The sequence below is a fragment of the Mustela putorius genome, unplaced genomic scaffold, assembly GCF_011764305.1.
Source record: "Mustela putorius furo isolate JIRA1106 unplaced genomic scaffold, ASM1176430v1.1 tig00003854_pilon_pilon_pilon, whole genome shotgun sequence".
Lineage (NCBI taxonomy): Eukaryota > Metazoa > Chordata > Mammalia > Carnivora > Mustelidae > Mustela > Mustela putorius.
Genome location: NW_025422006.1, coordinates 10,485,970 through 10,504,370, shown reverse-complemented (window position 1 = coordinate 10,504,370; position 18,401 = coordinate 10,485,970). Strand labels below are relative to the sequence as shown.

At 39.8% G+C, this 18,401-nt stretch overlaps 1 protein-coding gene and 1 long non-coding RNA gene across 2 annotated transcripts in view; one reads left to right on the top strand and one right to left on the bottom strand.

Moving 5' to 3' along the window:
* Positions 1–7,458: 7,458 nt before the first annotated feature.
* Positions 7,459–17,171, bottom strand: LOC123387530. The gene is made up of 2 exons (XR_006601980.1): positions 13,711–17,171; positions 7,459–10,706 (listed from the first exon to the last, which is right to left on the bottom strand). It is a non-coding gene; the product is annotated as an uncharacterized LOC123387530 (long non-coding RNA).
* The window catches only part of ALDH1A1 (aldehyde dehydrogenase 1 family member A1), a 52,582-nt gene continuing 44,196 nt past the window's right edge, over positions 10,016–18,401 (top strand). Inside the window, exon 1 of the mRNA XM_004769202.3 lies at positions 10,016–10,159. Within this exon, the coding sequence (XP_004769259.1) occupies positions 10,094–10,159 (66 nt within the window). The 5' untranslated portion in view covers positions 10,016–10,093. The remainder of the gene's footprint in view (positions 10,160–18,401) is intronic.

Here is an 18,401-nt window from a genome sequence, read left to right as displayed (position 1 = left end):
AGTGTGGTGCTGGTCTAAAGACAAAGAGATTAATGGACCAGAATAGAGAGTCCAGGAATAAACCTACATATAGGCAGACAGTTGATTTTCTACAGAGCTACATAGGCAACCCCATAGAAAAGGAATAGTTTTTTCAACAAATGGTACGGGCACATTTGGATAAATTCATATGTCATTGTTGGTAGTGTTTCCTTTTTTTAAAAAAGATCATTATCTGCAAGCACATACCATTTTTTAACCAAAACATTTTTGTGTCTTTTTTTCTCTTTTCTTTCTCAGTCTTACAAAGGATTCCATCTTCTTATTTTGTTCAAAAGTCAAACCTTTAGCTTTGTTGACTTTCTCTATTTTGTCTCTTTTTTTCCCATTTTATTCATGCCTATCTTTGCCCTCACTACATCTTCTTTCTACTTCTTTTAGGCATATACTGCTGTGGATTTCTTAGCTACTTAAAGTGAACAATTCATTCCATTTGAAAAGTTTTCTTTGACCGAATTTTCAGGAACAAAAATTTCCTTTGAAGTATCTTTTTTCTTTTTTCTTTTCTTTTATTTTTCTTTTTATTGGGCTTCCCAGATTTTAATACATGGTAATGTTATTATTGTACATTTCTGAGCAGACTATTGTTTTCATTCCCAAGGTAAGTCACCAAATGGAAATCCAATTTAGCTTTATCTCCTGCATGCAAGGATTTTTTAATATTAGAAAATACCATAAATGTACCTGACAACATACAGAGTTAAAAAGAAAAAGATAGGTTCACCTGGGTGGTTCAGTGGGTTAAGCCTCTGCCTTCGGCTCAGGTCATGATCTCAAGGTCCTGGAATTGAGCCCCATATCAGGCTCCCTGCTCGGCGGGGAGGCTGCTTCCCCCTCTCTCTGCCTGTCTCTCTGCCTACTTGTGATCTCTCTCTCTGTCAAATAATAAATAAAACTTAAAAAAAAAAAGAAGAAGAAAAAGATATATACAAAAAGCTAAGATGATATGAAAGGAAATAATTGTACAGCATTCAACACCTTCATAATAAAACAAAAGCTCTGAGTCAAGTAGGAATCAGAAGAACATTCTTTAAACTAATAATGAGTTTCTAAATATAAAAAAATGAAACCCATTGTAAAAATCAATCTAAATGATAAAACACTAGCCCATGCTGCAGAATTTGGAGCCTCAGGATCCTTTTCGATTGAAGGTGGAAGTATTGATTGATAGACCCACTTAGGCATTGTATCCCAAAGTTTAACATTCATATTCCTGAAGAACTAGCAAATCTGATTTCAGATATACAGTCAACAGAAATATACACAAGAATGCTTATAGAAACACTATTCACAATTGCAGATCCCCCAAAACCCATTATCAAAAGACTGGATGAGTAAACTCTGATCAGAAAGGTGTAAAAGAGTCGAAATGAAGGAACCACAGTGGTGTGCAGTAATGTGGATGACTCCTACCAACGTAGCATTTCAGAAGAAAATAAGTTCGTTTTTATAAAGTTAGGAATAACTTAAATTCATATACACACCACGTACATGTCATTCTTGGAGTACAGAGAGACACAAGAGAAGTCATCAAGAGAATAATGAAGATGGGTTTTATAATTCTCTCATCTGGGTGGGAAAGAGGAGACAAAGCAGTCAGATAAAGGACCACAAGTACCCATGTAAGTTATTTTCCAAGTATTTAATTTTACATATTTGCTTGCTAATGCTTATTGTCATTATATATAACTATTTATATACCCCCACCATACACACACACAAAGATGCATCTGAAGTTCTAAAGGAATCATTTCAGGGTCACAGCAAAAAACAGTAGACACACCTGGATGGAATTTTGAAGATGTTCTAAGAAAGGAACTCTTTAGGGAAGCGTGGGCAGCCCACAAGGGGTGCTACAGACCCCAGAGCTGACTCATGTGAGAAGCCGTTACCACTCCTGAAAGCCTGAAGTTGCAAGAGGGAGAAACGGTGTTATTGGAGCCTGGGGAGCTGTAGAAGCCAAAGCTCCACAGGAGGGACACTCAGCAGAGCCTGCGGTCCTAGGAGGAAGACTCAGCCAAGCCAGTGTCATTCAGGCATAAAATAAGTAAGGCAGGAAGGGCTTTTCTCTCTTCCTGTACTTTATTCTTCTGTACCACCCCACCCCCCCTTTCCTTTTAGTTGAACTAAATCAGAAGCAGTAGAGCTAGGTCTTGAGTCAAAGAGATGAAATGGATCTAGGATGGGAAACAATATCCAGTAAATCAACATGCATATAAACATTTAAATCAAATGTACCGACAATTGCGTGGATTTGGGGAGGGATGTAAACAAGTTTAAAGTGTCCCGAGAATTTGTCTTCACCAAGAAAAAGACTAAAGTCACCAATTATTAATTATACTTTGGAAGTAACAAAGTAAAACCTTTTATTTCTTAAGTAACCATTAAAATAACAGTAAAGACAATATATAATTCCCAACTTGAAAATAATTAATTTTTAAATTAATTGAAATGAATGTACACTAAATGTAAACTTAAAATTCAGGAGCACCTGGGTGGTCTCAGTTGGTTAAGTGGTTGAGCATCTGCTTTGGCTCAGGTCATAGTCCCAGAGTCCTAGGATTGAGCCCTACATAGGGGCTCCCTGCTCAGTGGGAAGCCTGCTTCTCCCTCTCCTCCCAGCTGTGCTCTCTGTCTCTGTCTCTGTCTCTCTCTCTCTCTTGAATACATAAATTTAAATCTTTAAAAAGAAATTTAAAGCAATGTAGTTAAAATTTAGTTTAATTTTAATGCTAACATCTTAAGTTAATAATTTAAAATCAGTTTTAAAAAGAAGTCAAGAGAGAAGAACATAGAGTAGATAAGACCGAAGTATTTAGTAAGATGGTTGAATTTTTGTTTGTTTTTGGTAAGATGGGAGAATTTTTAAACATAAATTCATCAGTACATTATGTTACATGTGAATAAAGGAAATGATCCAATTAAAAGAAAACATTTGTAAGATTGCAAAAGTACATAAAACCCAACTATGGGCCATTTAAAGAGCCACATGCAACAGGGGCACCTGGGTGGCTCAGTCAGTTAAGTGTCTGCCTTTGGCTCAGGTTGTGGTCCCAGGGTCCTAGGGTTGAGGCCGTGTAGGGCTACCTGCTTAGCAGGGAGCCTGCTTCTCCCTCTGCCCCCACCACTTGTGCTCGCTCTCTCCACTCAAATAAATAAAATATTTAAAAAAAATTTTTTTTAAATTAGAAAAAAAAAGACACAAGAAACAAATGAAAAGAAATTAGAGAACTATATGCAACACAGATGCAGAAGCTGGGGGAAGTGTATTATGCAAACCCCAACCAAAGGAAAAGCTCTTGTAGGGATAATTTATCAAAGGAAATTCCAAGGCAAAAAGTATAGAGAGGAACAGGGAGAGCCTATCATGATAAGAAAAAAAAGAAAAGTTCAATTCCCTAGGAAGACAAAGTCATGCTACGTTTATAAGCACATAAAAATATAGCTGTACTAATATAAGCTGCCATGATCCGGGGGTTGTTTATTGCCAGCCAATAGAGAAACTAAGAAATGCACCTCAAAATAAATCATGAGTCAGGGAAGACATCACAATGAAAATGTGGAAGTATCTTTAATTGACCAAAAATGAAAATGCTATATCCAATCTTCTAGATGTTGCTAAAGACATGCAGAGAGGGACATTTAGAGCTTTAAATGGAAGAAGGCTGAAAACCAAATGATCTAAGTATCCAGAAGTTAGAACCTTGAGAAAAGAGAATGGAAGAAACAGTGAGGTTATGAGCAGAAATTAATCAAACAAATAAACATTGAATAGGGCAATAACTATATAATTGTGATTCCTTTGGGATGGTGGAAAAAAATTTATAATAGACATACAGCGTGCAGAACAGGAATAGAGAAATTTTGTGTGAGCTGGTGATTAAAGTTACGCATGCTTATAGGAGTGTTATGAGGGTGTTAAGAAGTCTAGGTTAACCAACAAAAATACAAGAAAATAAGAAAAAAAGGCAAATTTTTGTTATTGTTGCTGTTGTACACTGTATGAGTCCACGTGAAACAAATACACAGGCTCTTGAGTTTGGAAACCCAGTTAAATGACGATGTGACATGTAGCTCAGGTACCCAGCAGGCATCTGATATGTACAACCAGGGTCTGGAAAATGAGTTTGGAATGTGGTTCTAGATCTGGGTACATACACGCAACTTTAAAATACAGGAACAGATCCAAGCATCCAGATGCACTTGTCCCAGTGAAAGGATTATTGAAAAAAATTAACAGTTTTCACACACATTGTCATCTGTCGCATTTTATTTTTGCAATTGAATAAATATCCACTTATACAGCAACTGAAAGTGAAAGATTTTTAGGAGGTTGAGCACCTGAGAAGGCTCTACTCCACGGTACAAATGGGAGGCTTTCCTTTATTTGAATGTGAATATTTCAATATAAGCAATAAACCAGGATAAGGTGTAGAGTCGTGATCAATGACAGCAGCTGCCTTTTCGGCAGTCCTGCTTTCACTGATCTGTGTCTTTGGTTGCCAAGGTTGTTTTAACAAATTAACAAGTGTCCGCAAACTCGGTGGTCTAAAAGCAACACATATTTTTTTTTCCCCCAACTGCAAAGTTCAGAGGTCTGAAATCTGTTTCACTGGCCAATATCAAAGGGCCTGTTCCTTCCAGAGGCTCTATGGGAAGAGGCTCCTTGCATCTTCCAGCTTCTGGAGGTGTGTTGCTTGTGTTCTTGGCTTCTGGTCCCTTCCTCCGTCAAAGCTGTCAGCTTCAGTGATCACATTGCCTTCTCCTTGTGTGGTCAAGTCTCCCTTGCTCTCTGCTTCAAGGGACATTTGTGATGGCATTTAGTGCCTGCCCCGATAATCCAGGATAATTTCTCATCTCAGCATCCTTAATCACATCTGCAAACTTTCCTTTACCATATGAGGTCAAATTCACAGATTCCAAGGATAACTTTGAGAGCCTCTATTCAAAGGGAAAATTATATAAAACTACAACCAAGGGAATCATGTGATCCTGCATAATTTCAGGATGTCGGGAATGACACTGGAATTGAAATTCAGTTATTTAGCTTTCCAAATGCTGAGGTCAAGGTCAAAGGTATATCGCAGATTTTGGCCAAATCCAAAGGGTGAAGTATAATTTCTTAGCACCCCTACACAGTACACAGCTTTAACAACCTACTCTTTTTAAAAAATTAAATTACAATATATTTCAAAAGTTTACCAGGTCCTTCCTCAATTATTTGTTTATTATCTATGTATTTTGCTAAGCACAAACTACCTAACCATTTGGTATTTTTCTATTTCATAAATAATATATTAAAGACACTTGTTCATAACTTACATATATTTTTGGTTGTCTCCTTAAAATGAATTTCTAGAAGTAGAACAACTAAAACAAGGGTTTGAACACTTTTTAAAAAAGATTTTTATTTATTTATTTGACAGAGAGAGCTCACAAGTAGGCAGAGCAACAGGCAGAGGGGGTGGGGAAGCAGGCTCCCTGCGGAGCAAAGAACCCAATGCGGGGCTTGATCCCAGGACATTGAGACCATGACCTGAGCTGAAGACAGAGGCTTAACCCTCTGAGCCACTCAGGTGCCCCATGGATTCAAACATTTTTTTATTTAAAATTTTGATATAATGCATAAGTGCTATTGAGCTCTGACCAAAACTGTAGGAAAAGGGCCATTTCTCTGGACTTTTAACAAGTACTGTGACTAGCATGAAAAAAATGCCCTCCTTCTCATAGAAATGCTAACCTATTGCTATACATTTCACAATTCTTAATTATGTTTATTGGGGCTATATTTGGGTGAAAGCACTCTCTGAGAAAATTTTTTTACCTACGATTACAATTTAACTCACCGGTTAGATTCACTTGCACTTCTGGATTTCCTTTAAAATTATGCTGTCTGTATGATTTGCTTGCATCAAGTTCAAAAATCAGGGTTAAAAAAGAATGTAAGGCATTCGAAGTTAGGATATGGGTGATATCCCAGTTTAGGGTGAGGAAAAAGAGGATAAGGGTGGGAAGGAGGAACAGCGTGGTCTTTGGGGGTTGCCGATACTGTCCTATTCTGACCCGAGTGGTGGTGATTTTCTTTTGTTCCTTTTATGATTATTTATTGAGATGTACGCTTCCTATTTTTGTAGTTTTTTTCTGTATGGCATATTTGACTTGAAAATATTTTTCAAAAATGTTTAAAAAGTAAAAAAGCAAGAACACGACCCTCACCACTCCTGTGTTCACTCTGTTTAGGACACAGCCTCCCCTGCTTACCGTTCACAGAATCTCTGCTCCGAAATCTGATCACTCACGTGAATCTAGTCTTTCAACTACAGGATTGGATTAAATGTTATGTAAATTGCACATTTATCAGGAGGAAAAGAAGGGTTGTGTCTAAGAAAACTATGCATAAATTTGAGTGCTAGGCAAACACCCAACCTTCCCAGTGGTTAAACACATTACTCTATGATCTGTGCACAAGACAACCGTAAAACGATACAGGAAATGTCCTAAAACTCTCAAAGTCACCTACATTCAGATTGCCTCAAAAGTGCCATTAGTGTCCTGAATTTCTGTCTCCACTTTGAGGAAACAAGCCCACTGTGAATGCTGTGTAAGGCTAGTCCAAACTGTGGGAGCTGACCCAGTGCTAAGAAACATCTTCAGCCCTGTAAAGTTTAGCAAAGACCTATTTCAATTAAAACCATGATCTTATGGAGGCCTTTGTCTACTGATTGTTTTAGTGCCTTTACTAACTGATATCAGAGAAGAGGGGCATCTGCCCTACTGTTAGTAACACAAAATGAAGAGGAAACAACAATAGGGTATGTGAAGAGCAGGAGAAATCAGGAGTGAGGAGATAATGCTAATTGGAGAAGAATGGCAGATGAGCAGAAGTCAGCCCATAACACGTAGGACAAGGTACTCACAGGCTGCCTCCCACCTCCATTGTTAACGCCAGCATGCCAACCAAGGACAGATGCTGTCCCCCAGGCAAGACCAGCTTTTCCCAAATTGTTAAAGCCCAACTGCGCCCAAGAACAATGCGGTGTCTGCTGAAATTGTGGTGATCAAAGGCAAAGGGATCTTTCCATCACTGGCTTAACCAACCGGCAGACTCACCCAGCCATGTTTTTTTTTTTTTTTTTTTTTTTTTAGAGAGAGAGAGTGAGAGCAAGCACAGGCAGACAGAGTGGAAGGCAGAGTCAGAGGGAGAAGCAGGCTCCCTGCGGAGCAAGGAGCCTGATGTGGGACTTGATCCCAGGACGCTGGGATCATGACCTGAGCCGAAGGCAGCTGCCTAACCAACTGAGCCACCCAGGCGTCCCTCACCCAGCCATGTTTGAGGCAACACTGAAGAGATGGGGAAGGGACATCGCTGAGCAAGAGAAATTGAGCTTCAGCAAAGTGATCCTGGATTTTGAGATCAGGCAATGTAAAAAGAAGCTCTTTTTATTTCACCATATAATTACGCTTGTTTTAACAAATTTGAGTGGCTTCTATTTCAGTAGAAATAGAAATGGATGGGGTCAGCTCCATTATCTTTTCAGCGACTGAGCCTTGCGTGGAACTCCAGAGAGAGATTCCTGTTGAAAGGAGAGAGTGGTTTCAGCAACGGTCAAAGTCATGGTTTGTGTGTTCCTTGGCATCATGACAGCTTTCCAGAAAGGGCTGGAAGAAGTTAGATGCAAGAGAAGAATCAATTATGCTTCTCTTTCTCTCCCACTGCTCTGCCCCCATGTGTGTGCATGTGTAATTTAGCTTGCCTGTAAAGAGGATTGGAAGATCAAACATCTTTTGTCTATCACTCCCAAATTGAAGTCCATACATACAAAAATACAATAAAAATACCCAGCCCTGGGCTCAGTCTTGATGTGGATCTCTTTTGGCCCTGTGCTTTCGGCAAAGTCATGTGGGGTGTGCGAGGGACAGAGTGGTCAGGTAAAGCCTTCCATCCATGCCACGGTTTCTGGGAACACACTATTCCACAAGACAAGCTTTAGGGAGACAGGGACAGGATGACCACCGACTTCAAAAATAGAGACCTCAGGCCCTGTGGTTTCTGGGCAGAAACAAAACAAAACAAAACTAAACCTGCCCTTCAAGGAAGATCAACATGGGAGAATTCCTGATTCTAATCACTGTGTTTTACCCTTAAAAACTACTCGGTAAATATTTGTTGAAATTAAATGGTAACCTGTTTCCCAAGCCGTTTCTTTTACCTACCTTCGGTCATGTCTGATGTAAAGGGAAACATTCTTAGGTAATTCATTATTCAGTGCAACAGAGTCAAGAATGAGAGCGTGCGGGTAGTGAGGCGACACTCCGAGAGTGTCAGGAGGCTTTGCGCTTTCACTGTCAGGCCATGAAATGGACCAGTGTTTGGATCCACGGACAACTGCGAAGCTGGAAGAGGGAGACAGCAGCATAACCCAGCTGTCTGGGCACAGCCAGAGCTCCGCTCTGCAAGTTACATAACAGCTGTTGTGTAATTGTGCATTTAACTCAAAACACATTTCTAAAAGGCAAAACAATTCGGTTTTCCCAAAAGAAAGGAATGGAGAGCAAGAGAATGAAGGAGGGATGGAGAAAGAGGGCAGAATGTTGCAAGAACACAGACGTTTCTACCTGGCCTTCAAGCAGGAGGTGCAGCGGAGGCACGATCCTTGGAGACGGGTGGCTTAGGAATTGGGGGCTGGCCCATGAGCCAGAGCTGGGCTGCCTCCTGTTTTTGTAAATTAAATGTTATTGGAAAGCACCTATACCCTTTAATGTATCCATTGTCTATCGGTTTTGTTCATGTAGAGTCAAATAAGTTACAACAGAAACCATCTGGCCTAGAAAATATTTTCTCTTTTACAAAGTTTGCTGACCCTACTCTTAGATGAATGAAAGGGCTAATAACCGTAAGTGTCTGTGAGAGCAACTAGTCACTTAGGGAGCCCGCCTGGGAAATGAAATTCTGGTTTTGCACTTGTTAGATCTGTGATCTTAAGCAAGCTACTTGCTGTCTCTTTATCTGTAGAATGGGGAACCAAGTAAAAATGGAAAACTGACCAAAAAAACTGTGTCTGATTTGGAACAACTATTCACTGAACCTTCATTTCGCTATCTAAATCCCATATTGGGGGGAGCTGGCAATTTTCCCTGGGGGAAAAAATAATTGTGGTTCTTAACTCTCAGTAATCAGAATTAAGAGTATCCACAGTTTTCCATCATGTTCCTATTGTAACTTTTGGTTCAGCTTCAATACAATAAAGTTTTGTGTTTAACATGGGAGGAGTACAGTTAAACATTCTTTTTTTAACAATCCCAGCTTGAAACACTCATTTTTAAGAAATTGAATTCCTTAGGGTCTGGTTTAAATCTTTTTGCACCAGTGCCTGTATCAGTCATTGATAAATATAGTCAGCTTCCCAAAACTTAGGTTGGTTTCATTTTAGATGGTTTTAAGAGACGATATTGCCACTGGTCAGATCTTGTGAAGCTGAATTGGGTCTGTCCAGAAGGACTCTCTTCCCACCCCGCTTTTCTGGGACTGGGCTAAATTCGCTGACAGCATTGTCCTGAAGACACCTGGCCAGGGACCTCTCCTCACCAGCGTCTGCTGAGAACAAGTGCCCTTCGAGACTCTTTTTCAATCCTCAGATTCTCCGAGTCCAAGTCTGTCAGAGCAAGGAAAGTTTCCCAGTGGCATAAAAAGACTGAAAAGCCAAAAAATCATAACTGGCCTTAGTGGCCAGAGCAGCTGCCCTGCATATCCTTATCGCAGGTTTCGGCTTTGTAAATTAATTCGTCTGCAAATAGTGCCCTGTCTCCAGCTGCAGTTTAAACGCTGGAGAGCTGGTTTCTTAAGGATTTAAGTTTAAAGTCAAGGGCTTCCTGCCCTAGGTGTTACAAATAAGTAGTGTCGTTTTCTTTTCGCTCTGAGTTGGCTCATCCAATCATAGTCCGGTATGCAAATAGACCTTAGCCCGTGCAGATAAAAAGGAACAAATAAAGCCAAGTGCTCTATCAGAACCAAATCGCTGAGCCTGTCACCTGTGTTCCAGGAGCTGAACCAGAAATGTCGTCCTCAGGCATGCCAGACTTACCTGTCCCACTCACCAATTTGACATATAAATATACGAAGGTTAGTACAATTTATATTTGCTGCTTTGCCTCTCAGGTTTATGAAAACGACATGTGCTGAAAGCATAAAAGGTCAATGTGAGTAAACTTGGGCAACGAGCCCTTTGCAAATACAAAAATAAAAGGCTTGCAGAATGCAGGTTTGGGTTTAGGGTCTTGATCAAATAATGATTTCTAAATTGTATCAGGCAATGCTTCATAAGTTTATTTCTTAAGATATGTCTAAGTGAAAGGAATTCTCTTCTGTGTGAAGGGTTCTTGCCCCAGGGTTCAGTGGACTTTTCTATGCAGTTCTATTAACTTCAGCATTGCTCAGCATATATGATAAGAGAGGCAAGTACTTACTAGAGAAGCTTATTAGAAAGAGCCAAACAAATAGGAAGTGATTTTCTTTTCTTTTCTTTTTTTTTAAGAAAAGGAGAAACCCCATGCTGAAGTAACATGACTTTTCTATATGTTTAGTGAGTGTCAAAATCGAAGGACTTACCTCTGATAATTTGATGAAAGCTCCTGTTTCAAAAACTCCAAATGGACCTGCATTGTTTAGCCTATTTGGGGCAAAGAAAGCATTCTTACTTCTCTCTTCAGCAAGTTTGTTGCCATTGGAGCAGATGCATAATTGTTAACTGATAAATATTTAGAGAAACAAGAGCAGGAGCCAGATCCAGACTTAAAAAATCCACAAGCTAGGGAGAACAAGGAAATGGATCCTATTTGAGCCGTTCGAAAGTATCCCTGAACTTTTGTTTCACATTGTTATATGCCTGCTTTCCTGTCAGAGTCTAGAACTCCCAGGAAAAGAGATAAAACAAGCAAACAAACCAATCTGAACAAAATCACTTAAAATTGGTTCTATGGTACACTGCAGAAAGCAAGGTAAGAAAGGAACCCTTCCATCTCAGGAAGAGCCATTTTGCCTTCTGAATTAGCCAATGAAAAATCAAGAGCAGTATAATTTCATGATAAAGTGAAAGCCCCGCTAGTATTTATTTACTCCCTTACTTGTAACCATGGATGGTTTTGAAATCCTAAGGTTAGTTATATTTTCATTTTCATAAGCACAACAAATGAGGAAGTTGCTCAGCTGACTGGTTCTTTTCCTTAGGAAAGTGTCTGCAGAGATCAGATTGTGCCTTTAACATGGTTGGTCAGCAGCAATAAAGTGTAGTAAGGTATTATCTTTATGAGGTTTTATTAAAAAGGAAAACATTTTTTATTCCTTTAATTTTATTCCAAATGAGAACATGGAAAATGTGATGAGTCCATACCCTCCAACAATTTGCCCTTGGTAAAGGTTTGCCTGAAAAGATGACAAGACTCCAGTCTTCCCAACTTTCTTACTCCAAATTGGTCATTCACAAGAAATTTCAATCTAAAGCAGGTACATTTAAGAATGCATTTCATAAACATCAAAATCATTGGCAAAGACTGAAAGTTATCTCATACTATTACTACAGAGTCTTTTCTTTTTTTTCTGTGATACTACTTGGAAAGATATTGTGGTAATCTGAATGTCACATTTTTAAAAATTTGGCTTTGCTGAAGTTTGCAGTCTTCTACGCGTATCTTGAGGAAGCTCTAAAGTGAAGTGTTCTCTCTACTAAATTATGCTTCATTGGGTAGCTATAAATTGAGCATGTAAGAAACAGTAACGAAGAAATGAGATGGTCCTTAAAATCTAGCATACAAACACAGACCTAGTGATCCTTTAACACAGAGAGATGGTTTCAAGATTGGAATCCGCTGTTCACTTCAAAGCCATTAGACAAGAACACCCTCTAAGGAAAATGATGGACCTAAGTGTTGAAAAGAAGGCACAATTCAAAAAGCAGCCATTTGCTTTTGCATTTAGGAACTTTCAGGGTAGAAACACCCAATGCAAGTGAGTGAATCTCTATAAATCTGTTCTGCTCAGATAGCATTTTATTGTCTGATTTATTGGTTACAGCATTTTCACACTTGGGAGGACACCAGTTATGTATGTAATTAAATCTAAATGGGTGAACTTTTTCAAATGTCTTTGCATTTGCTTTTTACTATGCCCCACTGAAGAATTGTATTGGATTTGCACTTGCAAGAGGGGTTGGAAAAATGACAGTTATTCACTAAGTTTCCTGGTTGCAAACCAAGTAAGCAAGGATTTTATAGTGTCTGTGGAATTCTCTTCTATGGCCGGCCCCTAAACTCTGTATTATTTTTCTCTTACTATGTTAATGTCCTTCGTTATTACCACTAGAAATATATTGGTCGTTGGGGCAAGGAGGTGGGAAGAAACAAGCAGGGTTGATAACAGAAAATTACTCTAGCTATGGTAGAACTACACGCTCTCAAATGGGAGACTGCTTTTCACCCGAACAAAAGAAGTCATTGTTACATATCTTTTATGACTTATTCTCTAGTACAGTCTGATTATGTTTTTATTGTTGTTGGGTGGATAAAACAGAGATTAAGGTTAAGAAATAGTTTCTAAAATGATACAAATGTTTTTAGGATTTAAAACCTCAATAACATCATTATAAATCCACATAAACTTGGATCCCATTTCTAGGGTTGTTTTTCCCCCTTCCCAGCTCTGAATGAATCCCGCATCTGCTAGCTCATCCATTTTACTGAGCCTTTAAATGAAGAGCTTCTTCAAAACCGATGTGATCACTGGGCAAACTACATTACCTTTCTCTGCCTTGGTTTCCTTATGTTTAAAATGCGAATAATAAAGATCCTAATTTCCTAAGGTGGATGAAAGCGTTAAATGAGTTTTGATGCATATAAACCATTTGAAATCGTGCCTGGCCCATGGGAAGTGATTGATTAACATTGGCTGCCCTGGTCCTATTTATTTTCCTGAATTCTTTCCAATTTTCCAGAAACCTCTTTTAATCCTCTTTCCGAGACCTGTCTCCTCATGAGTGTTCCTCTCATCTCGTTCTTTTCTTCTAGTTTTCCTGCCATTCTTTCTTGCACAGCCATGCCCCACCTGACAAGGATTTCATTGGTGTGAAGTTCTGAGAGTTTATCCAGGATTTCAGGGATCAAAAATTTTATCTTAAAGGATTCGGTAACTTTGTTTTCCATTCTCCCTTTACAACAGTTTTTTGTTTTGCTTTGTTTTTTACCTTAATAAAAAAAAGAAAAACAGAAAATTCAAGAAGACAAGCTTTCTCAGACAGGATTAAAACCCCCAACATATTTTATTTAACTCCTAAACTTAACTCATTAAACAATAAGATGTTCCTACTAGAAAAGATTTTCATATGCTAATGACATTTTATAAACTGACAGATTCAGGCCCATACACTCAGGAAACAATTATAGCTAAAATTCATTGTGTTTCCTCTTTAGCAATGACTGCTAATTTGCAATGACTCTATTTACTTCTCATGATAACCCTATGGGGAGTTTCCTCCTCCTGTTTTATAGATGAGGAGACTGAGGAACAGAGTGGTTAAGTAACTTGCCTTAAATCATACAGCTAGAAAGTGACAAAACTAGACTTCAAACGGGGGCAGTCTGAACTCTCACACCAAGTGGCTTGTCTAAGATCAGTGTTGTTACCTGGGGACGTGGACTTCCTGGAATCTTATTCTGGCCTTCTTGATTCCGACTCTCATTTGTCCATTCCTGATTCCTGGAGGGGACATGACCATGAGGCTTTCCAGCTGCCGCTCAGCTGTTCCCAGGCCACCAGGAGGAAGTTGGTGGCCAACTTAGAAAAAGAGGAGAACAATAAGGAAGGCTGGAAGCAAACAGACATTCTGGTTTGACTGAAAAGGTGGGGTTTGGGCTGGGAGAGGCAGTGGTGTAGAGGATTTGGAAATAGGTGTGCCATTTCTATGGGAACTGTGTTTTTCTCAATTCCTGCAGAGTATCTTTTGGTTGGAGTAAGAGATTCCTTTCCTAGATTTCTGATAAGGTTGTTAAATACATTGCTGTTAAAGATATCTTTTTGATAGGGAAAAATGATGAATCCTGGCATACTATGCACTAGGCACCCTTATCGCCGTTTTAGATTCTTACAGCAAACAAATTCAGGCCACGTACATTTCCCACTACCCCATTCTCTTCACTCCCATCTCCTGTTTTTCCTTCCATATAGTTAACAAGTCACTGAATAACCACACTGTGCTTGGTCATATGGTAGAAGAAGGCTAATAGGGTTTAGGGAGCTTGTGTCCCTGGAAGGTGAAGAAAATAAGTAAGTACGCGCATACTTGAATCATAAATTATGATAAATGCTAAAGAGAGGACAACTGAAAGCTGAGAAATGAGGGGGAAGAGCTTTCTTTCCATGAGCTTTTAGGGAAGGGTTCTTTAAGAAAGGGACATTGAAGGGGAGCCTGAAGGATACAGAGCACAAAGTGACCCTCGAGAGCTGAGAAGGGGCAGGGAGACAAATATCCAAGGTAACGGCACATGCCATGCAAAAACGTTTGCAGGCGAGAGAGCCTGCTGTGTTCACAGAATTATCCAAAGGGCTGCCACGAGTGTCGTAAAGTTGCCGCGGCTGTCGTAAAGTGAGAGAGGCGAAGAACAGACCAGCCGAGGCTGGAGATAGAGGCGGTGGCAAGTCTGGCCACCGCCTGGGTTTTGTAGGAGGGAAACCACACCAAGGGGTGCTTCAAACAAGGCAGGACTTAACGCCCACAACCAAGCTGGTGGTGCCGAGGCACTGCTTTCACTCGGGAAACAATATTAACTCTCTTCTGACTGAAGCAGTATTTTGTTTGCTTTTGGTTTGGAAGCAGATGAACAAAGAGCCGGATGGCTGGGAGGTACAGTGGCTTAACAAGACAAGCCAGGCTTCGCGTTCCAGCCCTTCTACTTCTTTAATGCTATGACCTTGGCCAAGCTTCTAATTTTGAGTTTCAATTCCCCTGTCTGTAGATTGGGAATAATAATAACTACCCGGGAAAGTGGCCTGAGAATTAAGTGAAGTAATTTGTGGAAAACGCCCAGTGCTTATTAGGCCCTTGGTGCGGGCTCTTTTTAACCCTCTACTGCCCAAGATGACTCCTACAGTTCTCAAATTATTCCACTCCCAATGTACTGGAATAAATACTTGCAACACTTGCCATAGTTTAAAACTGCTTTCATCTACTGATCTCATCTGAGGCTCATAATGAGCCACTGGAAGAGAGTTAGAACATGTTAGTTGTGTCCCATTTTAAAGCTGAGGAACCTGAGTTCAGAGATGCTAGATGATTTGCTCCAGGTCCCACAGCCTTAGGAGGCGCATACTAAACATGGTGGTAGTAGTCGAATCCTACCGGATTGTAACAAGTGATTTCATACCTGTTGCTTCCTTTTTATCATTCATCCCTTACTCTGATTGAGAGAGTCGAAATTTGGATGATGAGGAAAGAGGTATGATCGGGGCACTAGATCCCCAGACAGATGATCCAACAGAGAGAAGATACTCTAGAGAAGCACTTTCAGAATCTGAATATGCATGTGAATCAGGAAGGTTTCTGGTTGAAATGCAAATTATGATTCTCTTGGTCTGAGGTGAAGTACCAGATTCTGCATGTCTAACAGACTTCCAGATTCTGCTGATGCCACTCCAAGGGTGGTCTGTTGACCAGCAGCACAGGTCAGTAGTTTAGGGCCAACCTCACATTTTCACCAGCAATCACCACCATCTAGTTGCTTAGGGGCCAGACTTCCTCCTTTTCTCAGAAACCCATTCCCACCCAGCCAGGTCAGATTCACTTACCTTCCCCTTCGGAGAGTGCCCGAGTCCAACAGGAACCAGACGGTGGCCGCAAACAAATGGTGGGACCAACCACTGAATTTTTTCCTGAGAGGTAACCCTTCACTACAAATGCAATGTTTTAGCTCATCTCCAAGGACTGGTGTCTTGGCAAATTCTTTTGTTCTCTGGCACCTGCCTGCCTCAAGGAACCTAATCAATAGCAATCCTAAAGTAAATAACCAATGCTCTGGAGATCCTATTAGCTCAATTTCGTCAGGAGTCTCACTACTCCAAGCATTCACTTGATTTCTCTACACTGGACTTCACCTACTGAATTCGTCATTAGCCGCCTGCCAAAATGGGAAAACTCTTAGGGTTTATGGGAAACAGCTCCTTTGAAGAGGAACTGAACCAAAAGTTAAGGTAATGCTTCTGAAATGCCATGTGTAATCCATAGAATAATGTAGTACACATCTACATAGAGGAGTACAGACATTGATAAATGGTGATACACTGGTCTCAGAGTAGCAATTACCTGGCTTGGGGTGGCAGTGGTGGTGGTGGTTTGGGTTTTCATGACACGAGTAGTACTGTGGCCAAACACCTTATACATTTACTAGATTTTAAGTAGCAGCATAGAGCCATGTTCAAAAGAACAGGAGCAATAGTTGCTTTGTAATTAAAACCACTACTCATAGACAAATCAGAGAAGTGGATATTTGTGTGAACCCAGATTCCAGAACACTGTTATGTTTTGAGTGTGTGTGTGTATCCAAACCTCATACAACTGTTGTTTGCAAGGGATGTAGTGTTTTTCATATTTGAGTTTCTGATTACACATCATCATATCCGTACCTCCTGACTTTGTTGTAATGTTGAAATTGTTCATGGAAATTTGCTTCCTAGGAATCTGGACAAATATCACAGATTGCAAAACTTTGCCTCATCAACTACCCACTCCTCACCCAGGGCCCATTGTGACTATTTCCACTGTTTTCCTGATACCTAATAAGAAATTAAAATAATACAAACAACAAATAACTGAATTATGCTATTTGCCACTAAATATGCAGAACTTTCTGGGGCATCTACATCTTACCTCTTTGACACAGGGTATGCATGATCTAAGAGATCCTTGACAAGTATTTTTGTCATCGGTGGGATATAGTGAAGATGTGGCTCAAAACAGACATGCTTTAGCATCTTTATTCTCCCTAGGTGAAAGAGCTGAGGGTTTTCTGAATAAATAAGAAAAAAAGAGTATACATTCATGTTACTGAAGTCAGACTATAATATAAAACAGAAATGAAAGGGAAATTTTATTTCTCCCACTTTCGTTTTGGTCACTCTCATTTTGTTTTCATTCCTTTGGGTCAAGTTAAATATTTTCCTCCCATCTGTTATTTCCTCCTTAATTTCCTTTTAGATTTTTTTTTTTTTTTTAACGTTCGGTCTCAACATTTTGCTTTACTGCCTCAGGGTTTGGGATGAACGGAGTTGCCAGAGATCTAGGGAGTTGCCAGAGATCTAGCTTTGATTCTTCTAAACATTTAACACCTGTCCCTGACTTGGCTCAGCCTCTCATTCTTCATCCCACATCTTGTTCTCTAAGCCCCTCCCCCAAAGTCTTTGGTACTCTTAAGTGCTCGATGCTGAGAAAAGTTTTATGTGTGTACAGTACACATCCCTTCTTGTCCGTCCCGTCACTCCACAGCCTGTGCCCCAGGATCTCAGGTCTGAAAATTCACACAGGAGACATAATATGGGGAATTCTGTCACGTTCCTCCCGCTTGGCATATCTTAAAACAAATCCTCTGTGCACTGAAAATGTGATCTGTCGAAAAATCTCTCTGCCACCAAGAAAGCACTAGTTTCCCTTAGATGAGCTAGAGCCCCTGGCCCTATTGCAGCCCCAAAGAGATGATGTGAATTTAGGACACCCTGAGTATCTACTGAAGGGAGTCACAGGCTGTCTCTCTCTCCTTTAAACCAACAGGTTCCAAAATCTTATACCACCAAGCAAAGCTAATAGGTTTTATTTTGCCTATTAGTTAAATTCAGCTTGATCCAAGCCAGAAATATTTTGAGGAAAGGGCTTATTTATTTAGAATTGTAGCTTTATGCCAATCACATAAAGACATAATCATTTTTATTCTGGAAAGGTTCCCCCCCCCCCCGAAATTATGACTTATTCTGGGACATTAAACTATAGTCAGGAAACTGCCTTTTTTTCCCTTTGAATCAAAGGTCATGATGTGTCCCTTAAAGCTGGCACATCTAAAATTTAAAGAGTAAAAAATCAATTTTTAAGTTTCCTCAACGCTCATTGATTGTCTCCCCTAATAAGAAGCACGTGACATCTAAGAGCATGCATAGGAATCTATAATTCCCAATCAATATTATGAACTTTAAGCTGAGGTCCAGTGTATATATATTATTCAAAAGTATCCTGACCGTGAAACTCATAAGTAGAATGTAGTTCATATAGTAGTTAAATGGAACCCAAGATTTTTTTTTTTTTTTTTTTTTTTTACTTCTTATGGGATGGTCCCTT